Genomic DNA, 20064 nt, shown 5'->3' on the forward strand with positions numbered 1-20064 from the left:
GCAGCTGGACAGCAGAGTGGTTTTTCTGGCATGCAATGTGACTAAAGACAATTTTCATGTCAGTCTTTCACTGTTACAGTGAAGTACAGTAGTTGTACATTTACCTTGAATATTTCCCTGCTCACACCAATTGCAGTATGCCAAACACCATTGCTTATTGCATTACTTTGCTGTGCTAGCTGAAAGTTCTAGAAACTGCTGCAGTTTAGATAGGCTTTCTGATTGTACCTTTAAAGGAGGTCTATTTTATTTTTGCTGAGGCAGCTCCTGAGGTATACGAATTGTTGCAGCTTAATATCAAGCAAATATTTAGGACTTGTAATTGCAAAGGAAAGCTTTGAAACACCGTGTTCACCTAAACCCTGGAAGGTGTTGCAGTCCTCTTCTGAGCACAGGAGCCGAATGCTTCACCCCATGAAGCAGAGCTAGGGATTATACATACTTCTAAGGTCCATGTCTTTGGGAGCTACTGAGGTACTTGAAATTTAGATTCTACTTCTTTGAAAACTTAGCTCCCTGAAGATCTGTTCCTGGATAGGGGCAGCGCAGTGTTGGTTGCTCTTGAGTATCTAGCACCTCTCTTCTACCTCAGACTACTTCAAGTTCTAACAGGAGCCCAGGGTTTTCCAGCGGCCCATGTAAATCTCTTCAGACTGCTGAGTAGTGGGAGCCCGCGTTTCCCGCTTCTGGCACGTGTCCCAACAGGAGCACTATTCAGTGAGTAGTGGGGACTCTTTCCATGTCTTCCTCTATCAGTCAAGTGTGTTAGACATCTGACTGCAGGAGTACTTTTCAGACTCTGAATTGTTGCTTTACAGGGACCAAAAGTGAAGGTTGAATACCTGTCTTTGGGAGTGGGGTATTAGATAAGCCTCACTGAGGTGATGTCTCTGAGGTGGTTTAGACATTATCATCTATGGTAAAGAGAGGGGTTTGAATTCCCTTCTAGCACTCCGATTTTCTCCAGTGATTAGTGAAATGCTTGTTTCCCATGCAGGTCTCTGTGTTTTACTCTTGTGAGAGATATCTGTTTTTAAGTGTGGCTCTGTGCAACAGTACATATGGAGAATGCACCAGAGAAGTGGTTTGGTCTTTCTGCTCTGAAGAAAGTGTGTCAAGAGGAAAGTGCTGTGTGGATTGATAGGATTGTAAATTCCTCCAGTGCTGGCTTGAAAGAGCGTTTTGTGCAGGCTATGTAATTAGTACCCATGTTCAAATGTCTGCATATATGCAATTTAATTTGTTTCTAGCTCGAGCTTAAGAAGTATTTTTGACTTTGGCCTGGAGGCCTATATAAAACTTAAGCTAATTGAGTAGATAAACAAGCTAGATAATGCTTCATATAATTTAGTATGTTTAGTCAGTAATACAACAGGGGTATTTATGACTTTGTTTTCTGTCTTTATAGCAAAGAAGTACTGTTTATTTGTGTTGCTCAGAGTGAAAGTAAGTTCCAGTTCTGACGAACAGATTTCACTGAGTTTCATAATGGAGTTATGAAAATGGAAGGTGTGCAAAATGTGCATGTACTTTATTTGGTTTGTTGGAAACTCTGATTCCCTAGCTAATATGATCACAGAATCACAGAATGAATAAGGTTGGAAGTGACCACAGTGGGTCTTCTGGTCCAACCTCCCTGCTCAAGCAGGGTCATCCTAGACCACATTGAACAGAATTTTGTCCATATGACTTTTGAATATCTCCAGTGAGAGAGACTACAACCTCTCAGTGCAACCTGTTCCAATGCTTGGTTACCCATATGTCCTATGTATATCACATCTAATGTCCTAGGTATATCTGATTCATCAAGTAGAGGACCTGTGTTTGATCTGCCTCTGTTTACATCAATGTGACCCCTAAAATTAAAGCAATATAATGAGAACCTATACCAGTTTTTACACTGGGTATGCTTATGAACATTCCTATTAATTTAAATAGCAAATTTCATCTTTGCTCTCAAAGCCACACTTCTATATATGTTTAGGAATTTTGTACCTTATGTAGCTTAAATGAGGAATTGGTTTTAGGAAAGGAATTGCTTTAGGTATAGTACAGCATGTTGAGGTTTTGAGGGTTTCTTGTTCCTTTTGAACCATGCAATTCTGTAGATGTTTACTTGTTCAGGCTTTCATGTGAAATTTTCCATCAGTTCTTATTAAATACTGATTATTCACAGGAGCCAGGGTAGTGGATATTTGTGTTTTATTAGTTGGTCGTATTTTTCAATAGGAGTTTCTATTTTCATCTGTTTTACCATTTTGATATCTCTGGGGAAGTTGTAAAAATAAGGTCTTAATTTTTAAACTTTCAGTTCTGTTAGTAAATATTTTAAAGGTATAAGCAGGCTCACTTGTTGCTGATTTTATTTTTTTAAAGGAAAGGTTTTGTTTGATTCTTTATGTGGTCAGTTTGAAAGATCCCTTTTTAAAATATTACAGTAGATATTTTGTAGCACAGTACATTAGCAGCAGTTAAGTTACTGAGAATTTTTCAAAACCAGGGAAATCATACCCAGAAAAGTGGGCACTTCTAATCTAACTGTAGACTTAGATGGCTGGGACAATTTATGGTTATTGTATTAAAGAATATTAGTTCCAACACTTCTATGCTTCAAGAAGTCAAATTTTTAATGTGTCTACATCTTTACTGTCAGTAAATTAAATGGATTTTTTGGCTTCTTTCTCTTGATGGTTGTTTTAGATGGCCCTGTTTTCCTTTCTATGGCTGAATGTCTTTCTTCCTTCAGTGCATCTTCCATATAAGTAAGCTGCAAAGGTTAGAAGATTCCTTTGTCTTTAAAGGGTACCTGAGTTTCTTATTTCATCAGCGGGCAACCGGACTTGGGGCTTTAAGAAGAAGCTACAAATACTGTAAAATTCAACACTTAACAGCTGGGCTTTTAAGCTTAAAATAGAGGTCTTAACATCACTGTCTCATCCGTGCATACTATAGTGGTGTTTTATCGTGCTAACCAGGACAGTCTCTGATTCAGTCATCCTCAAATGACTATCCATTGCACAGTTGTGGGATTTCACAATTTTTATATTAATTAATGTGTTTGCCTACATGTCTTTAGCACTTGCTTCCTGCATAGCTTTTTATTGTTTTGTCATTAGCGTAAAACTTCAGTAGATCTAATTTTTCTGTCTTTATTAATACCATAAATTACTCTATGTGCTTTGATATTTCCATTTGAAAACTAATGAAGACAGTTTTCTATATTTGATCCTAAACAATGGATTTAATCATATACCTAAAAATCCTTTGCTGATGCTTAAACACTTTGAAGTTTTATTTGAGGTACGGTGACAGAAGTTTGTAGAAGTGTGAATATTTTACACTAGTATCTCTAGAGATTTAGTATAAATAGAGGTCAGTGTAGATAGAGTTTCTTGGCGTCTTCTATCCGTGTTTCTGTGAGAACACATGCTATTTGAAAGAGGAGTTTGAAATTTGGTTTGCCATAAATACTAATTATACTCTTCGTGTGGGTTCTTGCTTTCACAGTCGTGATAACTGTTGCTTTGTGCTCAGTGGGCCAGCTCACAGCAATTATTGTAGAGGGTAATGAATGATGTTTATTTGTGCTCTACGCTTGACCACATCTGGGGGTGAGAACATGCTGGCAGCTAATTGGCCTGGCAGCTCATCAGGCTGCTACAAAACAGTAGCTTGTGTTAGGCAGAAAAATAAAATCACAAGGAAGTGCCATCTCTTGCTCTTCCTGATGATTTCTAGTGGAAATGATAGATATTAGCTGTGGATGTGATATTGAGATCTACTCTATTGAGTGCTTCAAATCAATTTGCTGTTATTAATTCCTTGTCAGTTATGGAATCAATTAGGTTGGAAAATACCTCAGAGATCATTGAGTCCAAACTGTGACCAAACACCACCATGTCAACTAGACCATGGCACTCAATGCCACACCCAGTCTTTCCTTAAGCACCTCCAGGGATGGTACCTCCACCACTTCCCTGGGCAGCCAATTCCAATATCTAATCACCCTTTCTTTGAATAATTTCTTCCTAATATCCAACCTAAACCTCCCCTGGCTCAGCTTAAGACTATGTATGTCTTCTTTTCCTTTTGCTAACTGCCTGGAAGAAGAGGCTGATCCCTACCTTGCTACAGCCTCCTTTCAGGTACTTGCAGAGAGATAAGGTCACCCCTGAGCCTCCTTTTCTCCAGGCTAAATAACCCCAACTCCTCATAGGACTTGCACTCCAGACCCTTCACTAGCTTTTCTGCCCTTCTCTGGACCCACTCCAGCAAGTCAACCTCCTTCCTGAATTGAGGAGCCCAGAACTGGACACAGTACTTAGGTGTGGCCTCCCAGTGCCAAATACAGGGTAAGAATCACTTCCCTAGTCCAGCTGACCACATTATTCCTGATACAAGCCAGGATGCCATTGGCCACCTGGGCACACCGCTGGCTCATGTTCAGCTGGCTGTTGACCAGCACCCTCAGGTCCTTCTCCACTGGGCCACTCTTAGAATTGCCTCCTCCCCACTATGTTGAGTTTCTAGCAGACATCCAGCAGGTTACATTCTCCCACAAGAACAAAAGCTGGCGATGGTGAAACATCAGCCAGCTGCTGATAGAACTGTTCATCCACCTCTTCACTCTGGTTGTGTGGTCTATAACAGAATCCCAACAGGATATCAGCCTTGTTGGCCTTCCCTCTGATTCTTACCCATAGACACTCAACCTTATTATCACTCTCCTCAAGCTCTGTACAGTCAAAAGACTCCCTAACATACAGAGCCACCCTACCACCTCTCCTACCTTGCCTGTCTCTTTTGAAGAGCTTGGAGCCATCTATTGCAGCATTCCAGTAACGCATATCATCCCACCACATTTCTGTGATGGCAGCTACATCACAGTTTTCCTGCTGCACGATGGCTTCCAGCTCCCCTTGTTTGTTACCCATGTTGTGTGCCTTAGGGTAGATGCACTTCAGCTGGGCTGCTGATTTTGCCCCTAACTCTGGCTTGCCACTCCTAGGCTCATCTCTGCGGAGCCTGGTCTTATCCCCTTTCACCTTCAAATCTAGTTTAAAGCCCCTCAATCATCCCTGCCACCTTGTGGGCTAGAAACCTTTTGCCCTTGCTTGATAGGTAAATCCCATCTGTCTCCAGCATGCCTGGTTTCTTATAAACTGCCCCATGATAAAAGACCCCAAAATTCCGATAGCACAAGTCTTTAAGCCACTTATTCATCACATGGGTTTTCCTGTTCCTAATCTCATCCCCAGGGATTTGTGTTAATTGCTAGTTCATAGAGTTGTGTCCATCTGTGTTTGCTCTCCTTTTTGTCCTGAAACACCTGTGTGCCTTATTTTTGAACTGATCACATTAGTGAATGTTAAGGACAAATGGCCCAACTGGGAATTCTGAGCTGTGTGGCTGGGCATTGAGCAGTTTCCTAAAAGTGATGCTGATGCTGCCTTAAGGTAAGATCTCAGACCTTTAGGTTTCTTTAAACTTGAAGGAACTAGAATTGTCAAAAAGGAGGGAATTGCAATAATTCTTTGATGAGGAGACACTAAAGAATGCAATTTTAATTTTTTTTTATGTTTCTTATGTGTACTTCAGTAACCTTCCACAAAGCCTGAGCCTTGCAGGTAATCCCTGTTCCCAGCAGACTGCTTTGTGCCACCACTAGAGCCAGGCAGTTGCCTTTACTCCAAGCTTAGTAGCACTTGTGGGAAGAGTAGAAAAGGCTATTTACTCCTTACAGACCCAGGAGTACATTTAAGTGGGTCCAAGCAAACGGAGAAAGCACTTCTTAGACTGGTGACAGACTGATTACTCCAAAAGGTTGCAAGGATGTGATTGTCAGCCCATCAATGAGATATCCCTGCTGTCCCCATGACCACTTGGTGTTGATGTTAGCAAGAAGGAGGAATAAAGTTTGTATGTCCTGCTAAATCTTTTTGCTGTCAGGTTTGAAAATACAGAACCTGAGTATTTTTGTAATATCTATGAGTGTTTAAGATGACCAGATGAACAGGTCCAAATAACACAGCAGATTTCTGCTGTTAAAGTAGCCATGTGGTAGAGAATAGATTTTGAGGGCTTTTGGGCCCTTCTGTTTTGAAAACCAGTTTGTGGCATATGACACTACAAAGTACAACTGCTAAGCATTGAGATTATGCCCTTGATTCCGAAGCTAGGTATAGGTATGTTCCTAGCTCCCTCTCTTGTGTACATAACATTTCCGAGGGCAAAATAGATTCTATCAAGGAAAAAAAGAGGGTAATACTATCATATGTTTTTCATATTTGCTTGTATCTTAATGGGTTCTCTGAAATTTATACTTTTAAAATTTTCCTTTGCCTTCTACTTAAAACAATTTTATCATTAGTATTTATTTTCTGAAGAGCATGTGGATGTTCTTTATTTTACCTTTTGAAGGTGTGTTAAAAATAGGCAAAACACAGGACAGTTGTATTAATATTTTTACTGGATGAGCTAAGAAAATGTAAATTAAATAAGCCTTTAGCTTTCTTTTTGCCTACTCCGAGTGTTTTGTGATAGTGCTCAGAAGACCAGATGCCTTGCAGGCTTTTTGTAAACAATATGTAGAAAAAGAGATGCCTTGTTCTGTTATTTGGTTGGTCCTGCAGAAACAGTGAAAAACAAAAAAAACATGGTTATGCAATCAGGAATTTGATACTGTAAAAAGAGAAGGGAAAATGTGGTAGCTTAAAAGCTTGCTATGGGATTACAGTTGTTTTTAGCACTTGGTGGTTAAGCGTCTTTTACTCCTGTGTCTCTAAACTCCTCTAACTGATAATTTAGCTGCTAATTCAATTGTGTGATGATTGATTGCCATGAACAATTCCTTGAAGAGCATTAAAAATTTCATTTGTGTTTCTCTACTGACTGTAGCAGTTTTTACTTTCTCTGTTATTTGGCACCAAGTGATGTATGTGATGAATATATACCAAAAAGGTGTATACGTAGAAAATAGTAAACAAGACATATTTGCTAGAAAAGCTTTTGAAGCAGACTTACACATGTAGAAGACTGTGCTGTTCCTCTGATTTGCTGCTGAATTTTCCATTGTTTTCCTTTTGTAATAAGTAAAAAATGTGTAATGAACAGATTAAGATGAAATTATTTTTCTCTCTAACAGCACTATTTTATTAATAACTATAAATCTTGTTTTTTTCCCCCTCCTCCCTTGCATCCCTCACAGCTAGCCGATGGCGGAACCTCTTCTCTACACCTGTCTCCTTGGCTTTTCCCTATAGTCCTGTTGCAAGACTCACCCCGTATACCAATGGCTTTAATAGTCCCAGCTTCTCTAAAACCTCCAGTAAAGCAATACTAACACCTGAACGGACAGGTAATGCTTATCTTTCTGTTGATTTGTGGTGCTTACAGAGTTGCTTAATTTAATCTAATCTTGCTAGCATTTAACAGCAGTACACTTTTCACAGATGATTGTATATAAACTCACATTTCATGGGGAGATTTTTTTTTTAATGACCTAAAATTTGGTAATTAACTGCAAGTTATCTTCCTAATTAAATTAACTACATGTTATCTTCTGTTATGCAGCATGTTATGGGAAAGTGATACTAGTAAACATCAATAACAATTTACCTGATAGTATAGTTGTGACTGTGTCAGCTTAAACAGTCCCCAACTTTGCTGCTTTTTTCTGCCCCATGGTACCCATTTCTTGTGTCTGCAGAAACATATGTGCAGCTGTCTGATGAAATTGCAAGGAGACTTTCTCTATAATAAAAATAACTGTCAGAATCATGGCTGTTTTCAAACTGGTATTGTTGCTACTATCTGATATTTATTTTATGTTTACCACTGATTTTCAGGGGACGCAGAGTTCTGGGAAAAATACAAACTTTCTATGGTCTGTAAATTGCAAGGATTTGCATTTTTCCTTCTTCAGTACAGGTATCAGCAGTCAGTTTGTATCTGTGACTTCTCTTAAGCAGCAGTGGTAGTGGAGAAAATAATCTCCTGGGGAAGAGGCATTAGCATTTTATTGCTGATGGGAGCAGGCATGGGCTAAGGAAGTTAGCATCGGTGTCACAGATCTGAGTACAATTTTCCTTACAACTCATAAAATCACTGCAAAAAGCTTGTTTTAAGGGATATGGGACTGTGGGTGAGATGAAGCTCCGGACTGAATGCCTGATGTAGGTGTCTGCATGTGAGTGAAATGTGTAAGCTTCCCTATTCAGTGGGATGAAATCTAGTTCCTAAATGAAAGCGTCTCATGCTGTTTGAGATACCCTCAGGTATCTTGTCTAGCTTCCCACTGCTGCTCCAAAAGAGCACAGCTATTACTACCTCTACAGAACCTCAGGGACTGCTGTAACTTGCATATTTGAAAAAGCAAACAGATTTGCTCCTTACAATCCTTCCAAAGCAAAGTAATCCCCTGCTTGTCCTTTTCTTTTGAAGATATTATTAGAGAACAGCTGAATGTAGGATGAATTTTAGGTGGCTGCTCTCAACGTTGCTAGAGGATGCAAACACATCTGTGACATAAGCACGGCTGGTGAGCCAGGTCACAGCAGTTCTTGCCCTGCAGGCTATGGGTCTCTGGTGGTCCAGAGGATATTAGAAAGTGATTTACTGTTTTAGTTGAAGGGTTTTTCTTTAAAGTGTAACAACAACTAGATCATGCAACTAATTGCAAAGTAGTTTATGTTTTGCTATAATGCAGGGAAAAAGTGGAATCTGGAGCTTTCTCCGAAAGGTAGCTCTGTGAAAGAGGCAATGCTTTCTCTGTTGCATAATGTTCAGTCTTAATTGTTACTGTAATTGATTTATCTGATAATTATAAACAATTTAAAAAAAGAAGAAACAATAAAATTTAGCTCAACAGCTCTGATACGGCATCCGAGTACTGACCAGATGCTGGTGACACATATACACGCTTGCATTTCAGAACAGAGTAGGAAGAATCACAGTCCCATAAGAGATTCTAATTCAGATGTGGTTAGACTGCACTAAATGATTTCAGCTGGATCAGAACTGTGTTGCATAAATTATTCATTATCTGGGCTATTCAATGCTATTTTGGGAACAAGCAGGGGAATTCATGATCTATTACTACACTTACTACTACTCACGAGTATCAAAGCTCTCTGCTAATTGTTAGTGAATGGAACTACACTTCTGAAAGTTTTTATGTGCTGTACAGAAAATATATTAAGCTACTGTAGTATAAAGGGCAGATGATCATGAAGGAAAGATGGCCAGACATGTTTGCAGCCTAAAGTTTATTTTTTCTTACATAGGTTACATTTCTAGGAGTTCCCCTTTGAGTCCACAGTCATCAGTAGACAGTGAACTGAGCACTTCAGAACTGGAAGATGATTCCATCTCAATGGGGTACAAGCTGCAGGATCTCACTGATGTTCAGATCATGGCTCGTCTACAGGAGGAGAGTAGGTGGCTTTTTTTTGTTTGTTTTTATAATAGTCTTAAGGAAGATTTCCTGTTGCAGTTAAAACTGCTCCAGTCTGGTCTTAGTCAAGTGGATCTTTCTTAAACGGTGTTGCCTCTTGAGTGACAGGTGGAAAAACTCTTCACCTGCATGGAGAAGATGTGCATATTATTGGGTTCAGGTTAATCTGAGCTGATACTGGATCTCTCAAAATTTGATGTTTGTATTTTTCTGAATTCAGACTGGTATATCTGTATATGTTAAGTACATTTAGATTTAGAGGATTTATAATGTCTTACCACATTAATTGAAATAATTTTATTTCTGGAGAGAGAAGATGATAAACATTTTTCTTCTATGTTTCATGAGAAAGGCAAAAATAAGCAGCTCTTGTCACTTTCTTTGCCTCAAGTTTGATTTTCTTAGTTGTCAGGTTAAATTTGAAATTAAATCCCCTTCGAATACTGAATTGGGGCCTTTAAATTTAGCATCTTGGTTTGAAACTAGTGATTATCACAAATCTGAACCCAAAGTCTTGTTTGATAAAGATTATAGTTTGGCTAAATAGTAATTTTTGGAAAATTTATTCATAAATAAAGGGCATTTGTCTTAGAGGTCACTGAGACAGTAAGTGCAGTATCTTCCTTACTTCCTATTAGTATCAAGCAAGACATCAAGGAAGAATTGGTGAGATTAAAAGCAAGAGAAATTCAGAGGTGGAGCCAGAAGGAAAATGCCAAATAATAAGTGATTATATAAAACAAAAAATGTGAAGAAAAAAATAGAGCAGTGATCTGTCTGCAAACACCAGACAGAGCAGGCAGAGTGATCACTTGTCAGCAGTCAAACTTGCTGTGTATTTAGTAGCACTTATTATGTTCAGCAGAGAAATTAGCGAGTGTTTTAATTTTAAAAAGAAAAAAATTATGACTATTAAATATAAAAAGGATTGCATAACTTAAATGACAGCTGTGCTCATCTCCTTCAGAGTGAGGTTTGAAAAATATTTCAGGTACTTAGCTCTGAATTAGGTCATTGGCAAACTGGAAAGAAAAACACTGGGTTTTCTTCTAATCTGTGTCAGGTGCAGTGGTTGTATCCATGTAGTAGCAGCTGAACAGGATGTTTGAGCACGTGACAGTTGTTGTCCATGTAATCCTGTGGAAAGTGGTAGTTCTATACGTGCATGCAGGCACGCTCTCTTCACAACCACAAATAGAAACTCCCACTCGAGGAGGGGGAGAGGAAGCATATTAAGAAGTTTCTATTATGAAGCAAAGGCATCTGTTAAAGCTGAGGGCTTTTTGTAAATCTAGGAAAGCTGTTATCTGCAGCTCTTGGCAGAGCTACTTGGCTCCTGGAAATGTGATGTACATCCCCCTTTTCCCTGGCTACTGTGCAGCTAGGGAAAGGGGGGATGTGCAAGGGTTGTGAATATTTCCCTCTCACTTGACCTGGAGCAAACAGGCTCTTCTGGGGTAGTGCAAATAGCAAGATGATTTTCAAAACCTGGTGTTCTAAGAAAAGGGTGGTAGGATTGTGTACCTATGTAAAAGACCGTTGTGTTACCACTAAGCCTTGTCTGTGAGACCAGATGCTTTCAGGAACTACTACTGGTTCAGAGAGGGTGGAGAGCCAGAATATTTACATGGGTTATAAGTTTAAAAAATGTCAAAAACTAATGTGAGTGTAATTGCTCTAATTAAGAATATTTTATAGTTACAAACCTAGTACTCATGTAATCTTTTTATTGGCATAGAACTAGGTACCTTGTGAGGGGGTTCATTTTCTGTTAAGAGAGACATCTAAGCCATCTTTTGGAGACACCAGTATTCTTTTTCAATTTTTTATTAAAAAGGGATCTTGAGGGAAATAATTTGGGCTTAAATACCTAAAAGGTAGAACTGAAAATTAGATCAGATGAATCCTACGTCAGATCTTTGGCCTAGTTATGTTGTAAATCCAATTTTTGGTGTAAAATTATGTCTACTTACCTGCTTAGTTTTCAAGCTTGAAGTGCATATTAAGAGTTAATCACTTAGCAGGAGCTGAATCATCCTCCTCTTGGAATTTACAGGCCTTAGGCAAGATTATGCTTCGACTTCAGCATCTGTGTCAAGGCACACTTCCAGCATCTCTCTGCATTCGGGAAAGAAAGGGACATGTGGTGACCAGGAATATGATCGCTATAGTCTTGAGGACGAGGAGGAGTTTGACCACCTTCCACCTCCACAGCCACGTCTGACTCGCTGCTCCCCCTTCCAGAGAGGGATCCCTCACTCACAGACTTTCTCCAGTATCCGGGACTGCAGGAGAAGCCCTACTTCCCCACAATTCCCTACAAATACTTATCAGCAACCCTACTACTCTCCTCAAGCCCAAACTCCAGATCAGCAACCAAATAGGATTAATGGAGGTGGGTCGCATGCTTTCCTGAGAAGTGGTCTTCTCTCTGCGTCAAGTGCCAGTTCCGTTTTGTCCATAAATTGTGACAAATAATTTAAACCTGTGTGGATGATTAAAAAAAATATGCTATTGTTAAGCATTTGTTTGCTACAAAATGTAATCTGTGACCTGGTCCTGAAAGTTGTTGCTTTAATCTGTTTTAAAATGCTGCAAGGATGACCACGAGTGAAGAAAGAAGAAAAAAAGGAAAGAAGAGCATGTTTAACAGACTATTAGTTGGTTAGAAGAACTGATCGTGTTTCAAGCTTGATGTGTGCATGTCCATCGTGGATACAGTTACATATATATCGGGGGTTTCAGATTTTCATTCTCTTTCTTATTCCTGAGCTTGCTGTTAATGCATCTGTGCTGTGAATCCAGGATGAGTGCTTATGGCAGGGGTCAACACCTTGCTCCTGTTCTAGGTCTGATAGGGCTGACCGTTAAAAATGGTGGGAGATACTGTCACTCCCAAACTATCCTGAGACATTGCTGCTTTTTTGCACTGCATTTGAAATGTATTCCAGAGCCTCTGGAAGATTTGTCTTTTGGTGCTTACTCATGATTTAAGTTTCCCTACGTTGTTGCTGTTAACTACTTTTCTTTTCTTGTTATGATCACAATTTTCTTCCTTCTGCTGTGTCTTACTTTCTTATTTCTTCAGTCTTTCCTCCAAACTAATTCTAAGCAGTCCATTTCCGGCCAGGGTCTTGTTTGTAACATTACAGGTTACAGCTCACCCTTGGGCAAGAAAATAAACGTGTTGTTCAAAACAACACACAGTTGCTATTTATAGTGCTACAGGTATGCATGTTGCTTTTCTGACAAATAAGACATGACAGGTTGGTGCCAAAAGCACTTGCATTCAAAGTAAGCCATGTCGTGGAAGTATAATTGACAAGTGGCAGTATATAAGAAAAGCTGATGTTAGCAGAGGGTAGAGCAACGTGGGTGTCTGTTGGTGCAGCATATATGCCATATTAATTTCAGTGTTATTTTTCTTGCTGGTGAGGTACAAGAATGGGACAGTATTGCTGGGCTTGCAGAAATGTTGGGAGATAGAAAGGGAAGTTATGCAGCATTTTGTTTCAGGAAGGACAGGATGTAGTTTTGCGGGTTTTTTTGTTTGTTTGTTTGTTTTGTTGTTGTTGTTGTTTTTAAATTATTATTTCTTTTTTTTTATGTGGCCCTCAAATGTGTTTTGAATGATTTTTTTCATGTTCCATGTCAGTGGAACTTAGGCATTGGATTCCCACATGGAAACCTTTAGGGCATTAGAAACACTCCCAGTTTATTAACTAGCAAGTCTATTAATGTAAAAGACCATCAATTTTACCACCTGGTTGACTTTTTTCTCGAGAACTTTGAGGTGTTGGATAATGTGTTTGGTGTCACCCAGAAGTTGGACATGTGTGATTTCAGTTACCTGCTTGGAGGAATGGCAGACAGTCTTATACCACTGTCTTTAGAGGGGAATTGTCTCTTCAGTTTCTACACTTTCAGCCACTGACTCATGCAGCTCTGATCCATATAAATGGCAAATATTGATGGTGAGAAACATTTTACTTTAGCTGTGTTCTTTTGGCAGACAAAGAGACAAGGAGTAAAGTGTTCACTGTGTTGATTACATCATCATCTCATTGGCACTTACCATCTTGGCAACAGTTTAATTGTCTCTCAAGAACTGCTGCAGATTGAATGGAGATAGACTGCAGAATAGAAATTTGTCTGATGCTCAGTATGGTGGATTATGGTGTGTTCCACACTGTTAACAGTTTACCAAGGCAAATGAGAAAGAGGGATGTGATAGATGGAAGAGCTGAACTATTTTGTTTCTGCCTTCAGTATATGTGGAAAGTATGATCCGTAATTAATGAAGATCGTACATACCACATGCTGCTGGTCTTGGCCATTCCAACAGTCTTCCTGAATCTTTCTTCCTCTCTCTTCCTCCAAAGAGATCACATGTATTCTTGTATATGCTGTCAAGGGTCTGGCCCCTGTTTCATCTGCTCATTCACAGAGCTCTCCATAAAAGAAGAGTAAGCAGCAAGTAACTGTTGAATTTTGACACTCTGTCCAGGGTGGAAAAACAGTATTTAGCTTTGACACAAAGTCTCCTCCAAACTAGTCTCTGTGTTTAGTTTAAGTATGATTTTTTGCCTCTAGGCAAATGGTGTGATGGATACTGCCCTGCCTGCTTCTAGTGATGTTTGTTTACTCTGGTTGAGGTACTTAATTTAATTACCTACACTGTAACAAATATGCTAAAGGTGTGATAAACATGGAAAACTTCCATAATTCTTTTCAGAGTATAATATTGGTTGCCTGATGAGAAGCTTCTACATTTAGATTCTGAGATGTGGGTGCCCACCTGTGTATGAACGGCCCAATTCAGCTGTCCACACAGAGCTACATGAGGTACTTTTATACCCCCTGGCTTCACCATCGCCCTGTGTCAGTTCTGTTTAAATGCCATAGACAATCCAGGATTTTTCAGTTGTCATGAGGTACCTCTACATAGACACTTGTGCACTAGTTGTCTAATCTCTCCCTATAACCAGTGGTGTGTTTGTTCTCCATCCACAGGTTTGTATTTTAGGTAGCAGAGAAATTGTTTACGGTTTCCGGCACCGTGCTAATCTTCTACCTTTACTTGGGGTGAGAATAGGCTCACAGATGTTTTCCAGCTGTGTTTGAAGCCATAATTTTGAGCTCACACATTGTTCCTGCCAATGTACTATAGCAAAGTGTTGCCCCTGCTGTAATTTTGATGCTCTGCCCTGTTTTAAATTGCTGTACAAAAAAAATTAAATATATACTTCTGGTTTAATATAGAACACCATTTAACCCACACTCTCAGGCTCAGGTTCTTTATCTTGTCTTATCCCACCCATGTCAGAGTGAGTGGTGCCAGTCACATTTACTGCCAGTCCCCAACAGCTTCCTGTATTGAAAGGGTCTTGGTAAACAGTAGCATAAAGTGGCAGATACGAGAAAATGTATGTATATTGTGAAATATGTTACGATGTGTTTAAGGTGTCTTTGGGGCCACTTGTAGCATAGACAGTAGGTGTACCTGTTAACCTCTTACACAACATTTTTGCAGCTGTTGCCTGTAGAGTGTGTATGTTATCTTTGCTTTCTAATAGGTTTTATTTCCAGTTCTAGCAAGAATACACTAAATAGAAAAGCTTTGTATGAAATAGGTTTGGGGTTTTTTTGTTGTTTAATTGCACACGCTCCCTAAATCAGCCGAATTGTCTATAATGATGAGTTACATCAGAAAAATTCCATTTGTGAACTTTTTAAGGTATTCTGGTTTTCAGGAATTTTGTAATCAATTAGTGGGTCAATAATAGATCATTTAAAGAAGATCTGAGAGAGGAGGTGAATAGCTTTTGAGTATCTGTTGTAATTAGCTAAGGTGAGTCCATCTAGTTAGTTTGTGTTTTATAATTTGATAAAGCTTTTAATATGTTTACAATGGAAAGATTTATGTTTATACCTCTCATTTCTCTAATTTGAAGAAGTTAATAGTTAGCAACTTAAAATGTTGCTATGTATTAATATCAAGAATACTTTACATATAGTCATTTTCATATAACAAATGCAACCAAAAGTCATAAAACCAGGCTGTTTTCTGCTTCATGTTGTCCATAAATATGCACTTCTTTTACTTACTGTGACACAGAAGTAATTGCTTTCATTTTAACTTTTTACCAAATATAATTTATTTCTATTTAATATTTTTATTTTTTTTAATAGATGTTAGTATTTATGCCTTTTATTACTTCTAATTTTCTGAAACTAGAAGTAACGGAACTATAGTGCTGTGAAATCATCCAGAGTAGTCAAAATGCAGGATAGACAAGTTACTGAAAATGGGATTGATTTTCTTGTGTTCAGGCCCACTTTCCAGCTCTTGAGATCAGCTTACTCATAAACTTTTATCCTGGAAACCCTTATTTCTGTGCATTTTAAGGGTCCATTTTTATAATGCTTGAAAATTGGCAACTTTGTATTTTGGACAAATTATTCCTGGTAAAGAAAGAACTTATTATAATACAGTAAGAAGGGGCAGATGAAAATACGTCATTCATGGAGTAGCAGTGCATTCTATCTGGTTACTTTCAATATATATATTCCATTACCTTTTCTTGTTGGTTTTTAAGTTTCTACCTTGGCTTAGACTTTCATAAACAGGCCACAGATACCATTCACTTGAAAAATTTTGCTTTTATTTTCCAGAAATTACTAGTTATGAGTTAATTTATTGCCTGCTCTTCTGGGGAGTAATATTTCTCAGGCAAAATATTATGAACATTATGGGCTGTTGCACCGTTTCCTCGTTTTGAAAGCTGCAAATGTGGTTTCTGTTTGTTGTTTGGGTTTTTTCAAAGTGAACTGCAGGCAGATACAGAAGAGCAGCATTTCAGGAGCAGTAGATTGGTGTTTAGATATATATCAGTTCAGTGCAGACTAACATTGATTTGTGTGTTTGAAGAGGTGGGAAAAAGTCTGTTCTTACTAATTTATGAAGTGGTTTTCTGCTCATAACCTCTCTTGTTCAGTAAGAAACGGAGAATTCTTTCTAGGAAATTGTTGCAGACTTTATTAAAGAAAACAAGAAAAGTAATCTTACTTTGCTACCTTTGAAGTTACATTGAGAATAATGATCAGTGGGAGGAGTCATGGAAGGATAATGGAAAAATCTTTAATTGGCTGTAACTGACTGTGGTGGCAAACATATGCATGTGAAGCTGGGGTGAGATGAAGCAATAGTTTTGAATAAAACATTCGACATTAGAGAAATGTAGGTATTGGCAATCATAAAGAATGGCATCGCTCACTTAACTTCAGGACTTACTTTTAGTTTTTAATCCATATTTGCATTTTTACCACTGTCTCTATTGTATCAGCTGATGACTCCACAGACCATTAATAAGACTGTGGTGTGTTTGGGATGTCATAAATGTTATAACTATAACAAACGTAATGCAGGTACTGATCTCAGGTCTTCTTTACATCAGCTTATTTGTGCATACAATACAGATAAGGCAGAATTGAATTTTCAGGGTTTATGTAAAGGAATTAAATAAGTGTAAGAAATTGCTAACGTAGCTCGAACAGTGATATATTGCCAGTAATAATTCTTATTCATTGTATCGCATTCCTTAATGATACTGCACTTTTGGCAAGGCTCATGAGCCATTTTGTTCAAATAAAACATTGCCAACACTTGCAGAGAATAACAATGAAGGAATAAATGTGTTTTAAGATGTGTTTTAAGACACTTCACTGTAGAGTCATCTTAAGCCCTCCTTACAAGGAGAGCCTCATTGGCTGAGGTATCTTGGCAGATAGAAGATGATACTTATCAAGAACTGCTACAGAAGTCCCCATCTGGCAGCCCACCAAGAGTGCACCTCTTCTGGGGCAGATTTGCTCCGAGGGCAAGGTTTGTTTGCGTGCTGCATGGACATTAATCTGCAGCTGGTGATAGTATTAGGTCAGGGAAGGGGAAAAAAAAGAAACAGTGGAATGGAGACAGCCACCAGCGGTGCTGGGATCAGAAGACAGAAGGCAGGTGCTGCCTGTTCTGGTCTCCTGCCAGGAAGAAGCTGGGCCACTGATCCCAATCTGACTTCAGAGAAGAGATAGCATCAGGAGAAGAGCTTCCTGGAAAAAGTCAGAACTGAAGCAGCTGAGTAAGAGGCCAACTGCTGTCTTCACTGTAATTTTGTGGAATGTTTTACAAAATAAGGGACACTTCTGCCTCCTTTTCAACCTGTTTCTCAGCAGTAGTGAATATGATCTGTGCTGGGGGGTGGCCTTTTCATGCACATTTTCCGTTGAGGGCAGACAATCCTGTATTTCACAATTCCCAGTTTTTCTTGTGCTGTAGACAGTGGGCTAATTCAGCATGGATGCTACATATGGGAAAAAGTGTAAACATGCAGTAGATGATTTTGGTGTTTCATTCTACTGCAGATATGTGAAACAAGGGCAGTGTATGCCCCCTAAAGAATGCTCGCGAAATAACAAGCACATGTGTATATGCACCAATTATTATGAGAAGGTGATAGTAACCAGGAATTAGTTATTAACTCCCCTTGCATGACCTACTCTTGAATTTTTTTCACACTTCAAATATTTCGGCAATACGGTGTCTGTTGGTCATGCTATTATATCTCAAAGAAGGCTGGGAAAGGTGAAGATGCCATCTGTGATGCTTTATGTGGCTTCATACTGCTTAAGAATCATTTTTGTTTCGGCCTTAATCATAGTTGAGACTCATTAATGGGTCACAGTAACTGTGGATGCTGTAGAACCACAGAATCATTTAGGTTGGAAAAGATGTCTGAGATTATCAAGTCCAGCCTTCGCCTGATCACCACCTTGTCAACTAGAACATGGCACTAAGTACCACTTCCAGTTGTTTCCTGAACCAGGTGTAGGCCCTTTGGAGTCCCTAATCCCTAGTGTTATTATCCACATCTTCCTAACAGAACAAGCTTCAAGGAACTGATCCTTTTTTTTAGGTTTGCCACTGAACCAGATAAGTGCAGAAGAGGTAGCAGAAACTGTAGCAAATTTCAGCATTCAACATAAACAGGACTACTTGAGCAAATTATTTCTCACCTGAGAATACATCTCAACTCTACTCCTTCACTTCTCCTTTCTGTTAATTTTCTCATCAGTCTCAGGAGAGCAAAGAGGTCTGGAAAGGAAGCATTTACTACTGGCAGCTTGGAAAAATATTTTTGTTTTCTTATATATTTCCAGCAAGCTTATACCTAGTCACATCTCTGTGGCCTGAAATAATATTTAAATCACATAACTCCTACCTTCTGCTTCCATATATTAAGCTCACAAGTGCCAGCATTTCATTTACAAATAAAACGTCTGTAAGACTATTTCCACAGTTCTTAGGAGGGGAGCAGGTGACAGAACAAACTTCAAGAAAGAGATGAAAGAAGATGCATCATCCAAGGAGATGAAAGCTGCAAAATGCCATCAAGGCGAACGTTTCTGGGTTTTCCCCAAACACAAAACTGACCTGCTATTTTCATTGCTTTTCAGGGCCATTTATCTCAGCAGACACAAGGACCCATCAAAGAAGTAATGCAGCTGATTGATGGATGAGAATTTGCAGGTGCAGCAGGAATCTGCTGCCTGAGGACTGAATGAATCAGCAGCAGAGCAGACTGCTGGAACAAGAAGGGACTAATGGAGAGGAGGCAAAAGACGTGGCCACTCATGGCATGGAGGAAATCCAGGCTACTTTTGTACCTATTTATCTGCTGTTGTAGCTGCATCCACTGGACAGATGAAGGCGCAGGTTGTGCCTGGGGTGGCTAATGCAGTCCCTGAGTCGAAGAGCATGTAGAGTCTTAAGAACTTCTACTATACAACATGATACTAGAAAAGCTGTTTTATGCAGTGCCATCTTCCCTACCACCATCCAGCTGCTCAAACATTTTTTGCCAAGTTCTGTAGTGTTGACCAAGGATTTCAGGACCTAGGACTTTAAAGGGTAGGCTAGAATTAATAGTAGGTACAGACATCCCATATTCATGAATTTTCTGCCACTCTGGGCCAAGGATTGCATCACAGGAGGACAGTTCCCTTTTCAGTTTGCAAGATCCATGAGTATTTTGGAAAAAAGAGACATGCAGTAGCTGTGTGGATGCCATTGTTTGCATCTCCAGGACAGTTTTGGAAGCCTGATAACTTTTATCATTGTTTCATCAGTGATATTAATACTTACCACCTGACTGAACCACAGTGGTAATCATTTTGCTAATGTTCATTGCAATGCCGTTGACAGTTTCAGTCTGCCAGTGTCAGTAATTAGTCACTAAAGTACAACTCTAACTCTTTGATAAAGGATTACCCTTTAAGTGGTTCTTTATTAGGATTTGGCCAGGGATTCAGATCTTGCATTTCCTTTTTCTGCTGGAGATGATGTAGCCTTGCTGTGACACAGTTTGCTGGAGTTACACAGGCATCACATATGTTGAAGTTACTGTTAGTGACTCCTCATAACCTGCATAGATAGAACTGTACTGTCACTTCGTATTACTTTTCACTTGTTAGCAGCTTTAAGGATTAGAGAAGCTCATGACGGTGCTAAATAGGTTATGTATTTATGTGGACTGAGCAACAGAGATTTCTGAATA

At 39.1% G+C, this 20064-nt stretch overlaps 1 protein-coding gene across 4 annotated transcripts in view; it reads left to right on the top strand.

Moving 5' to 3' along the window:
- Positions 1 to 20064, top strand: part of SLAIN1 (SLAIN motif family member 1) — a 91998-nt gene that overhangs the window by 18622 nt on the left and 53312 nt on the right. For 2 of the 4 annotated variants that reach the window (XR_001920514.2, XM_018071451.2), the window contains exons 1-3: positions 7251 to 7357; positions 9285 to 9434; positions 11511 to 11849. Coding sequence is in view for 3 of the 4 variants with exons in the window: in XM_018071451.2 (XP_017926940.2) it covers positions 9374 to 9434; positions 11511 to 11849 (400 nt within the window). In the remaining variant the exon portion in view is untranslated. Of the gene's footprint in view, positions 1 to 7250; positions 7358 to 9284; positions 9435 to 11510; positions 11850 to 20064 lie in introns of those variants that run through there. The other 2 variants (XM_008927373.3, XM_029960965.1) reach the window with 2 other exon arrangements.

Source organism: Manacus vitellinus, unplaced genomic scaffold (assembly GCF_001715985.3).
Source record: "Manacus vitellinus isolate BGI_N305 unplaced genomic scaffold, ASM171598v3 scaffold_2_pilon, whole genome shotgun sequence".
Taxonomy (NCBI): Eukaryota; Metazoa; Chordata; class Aves; order Passeriformes; family Pipridae; genus Manacus; species Manacus vitellinus.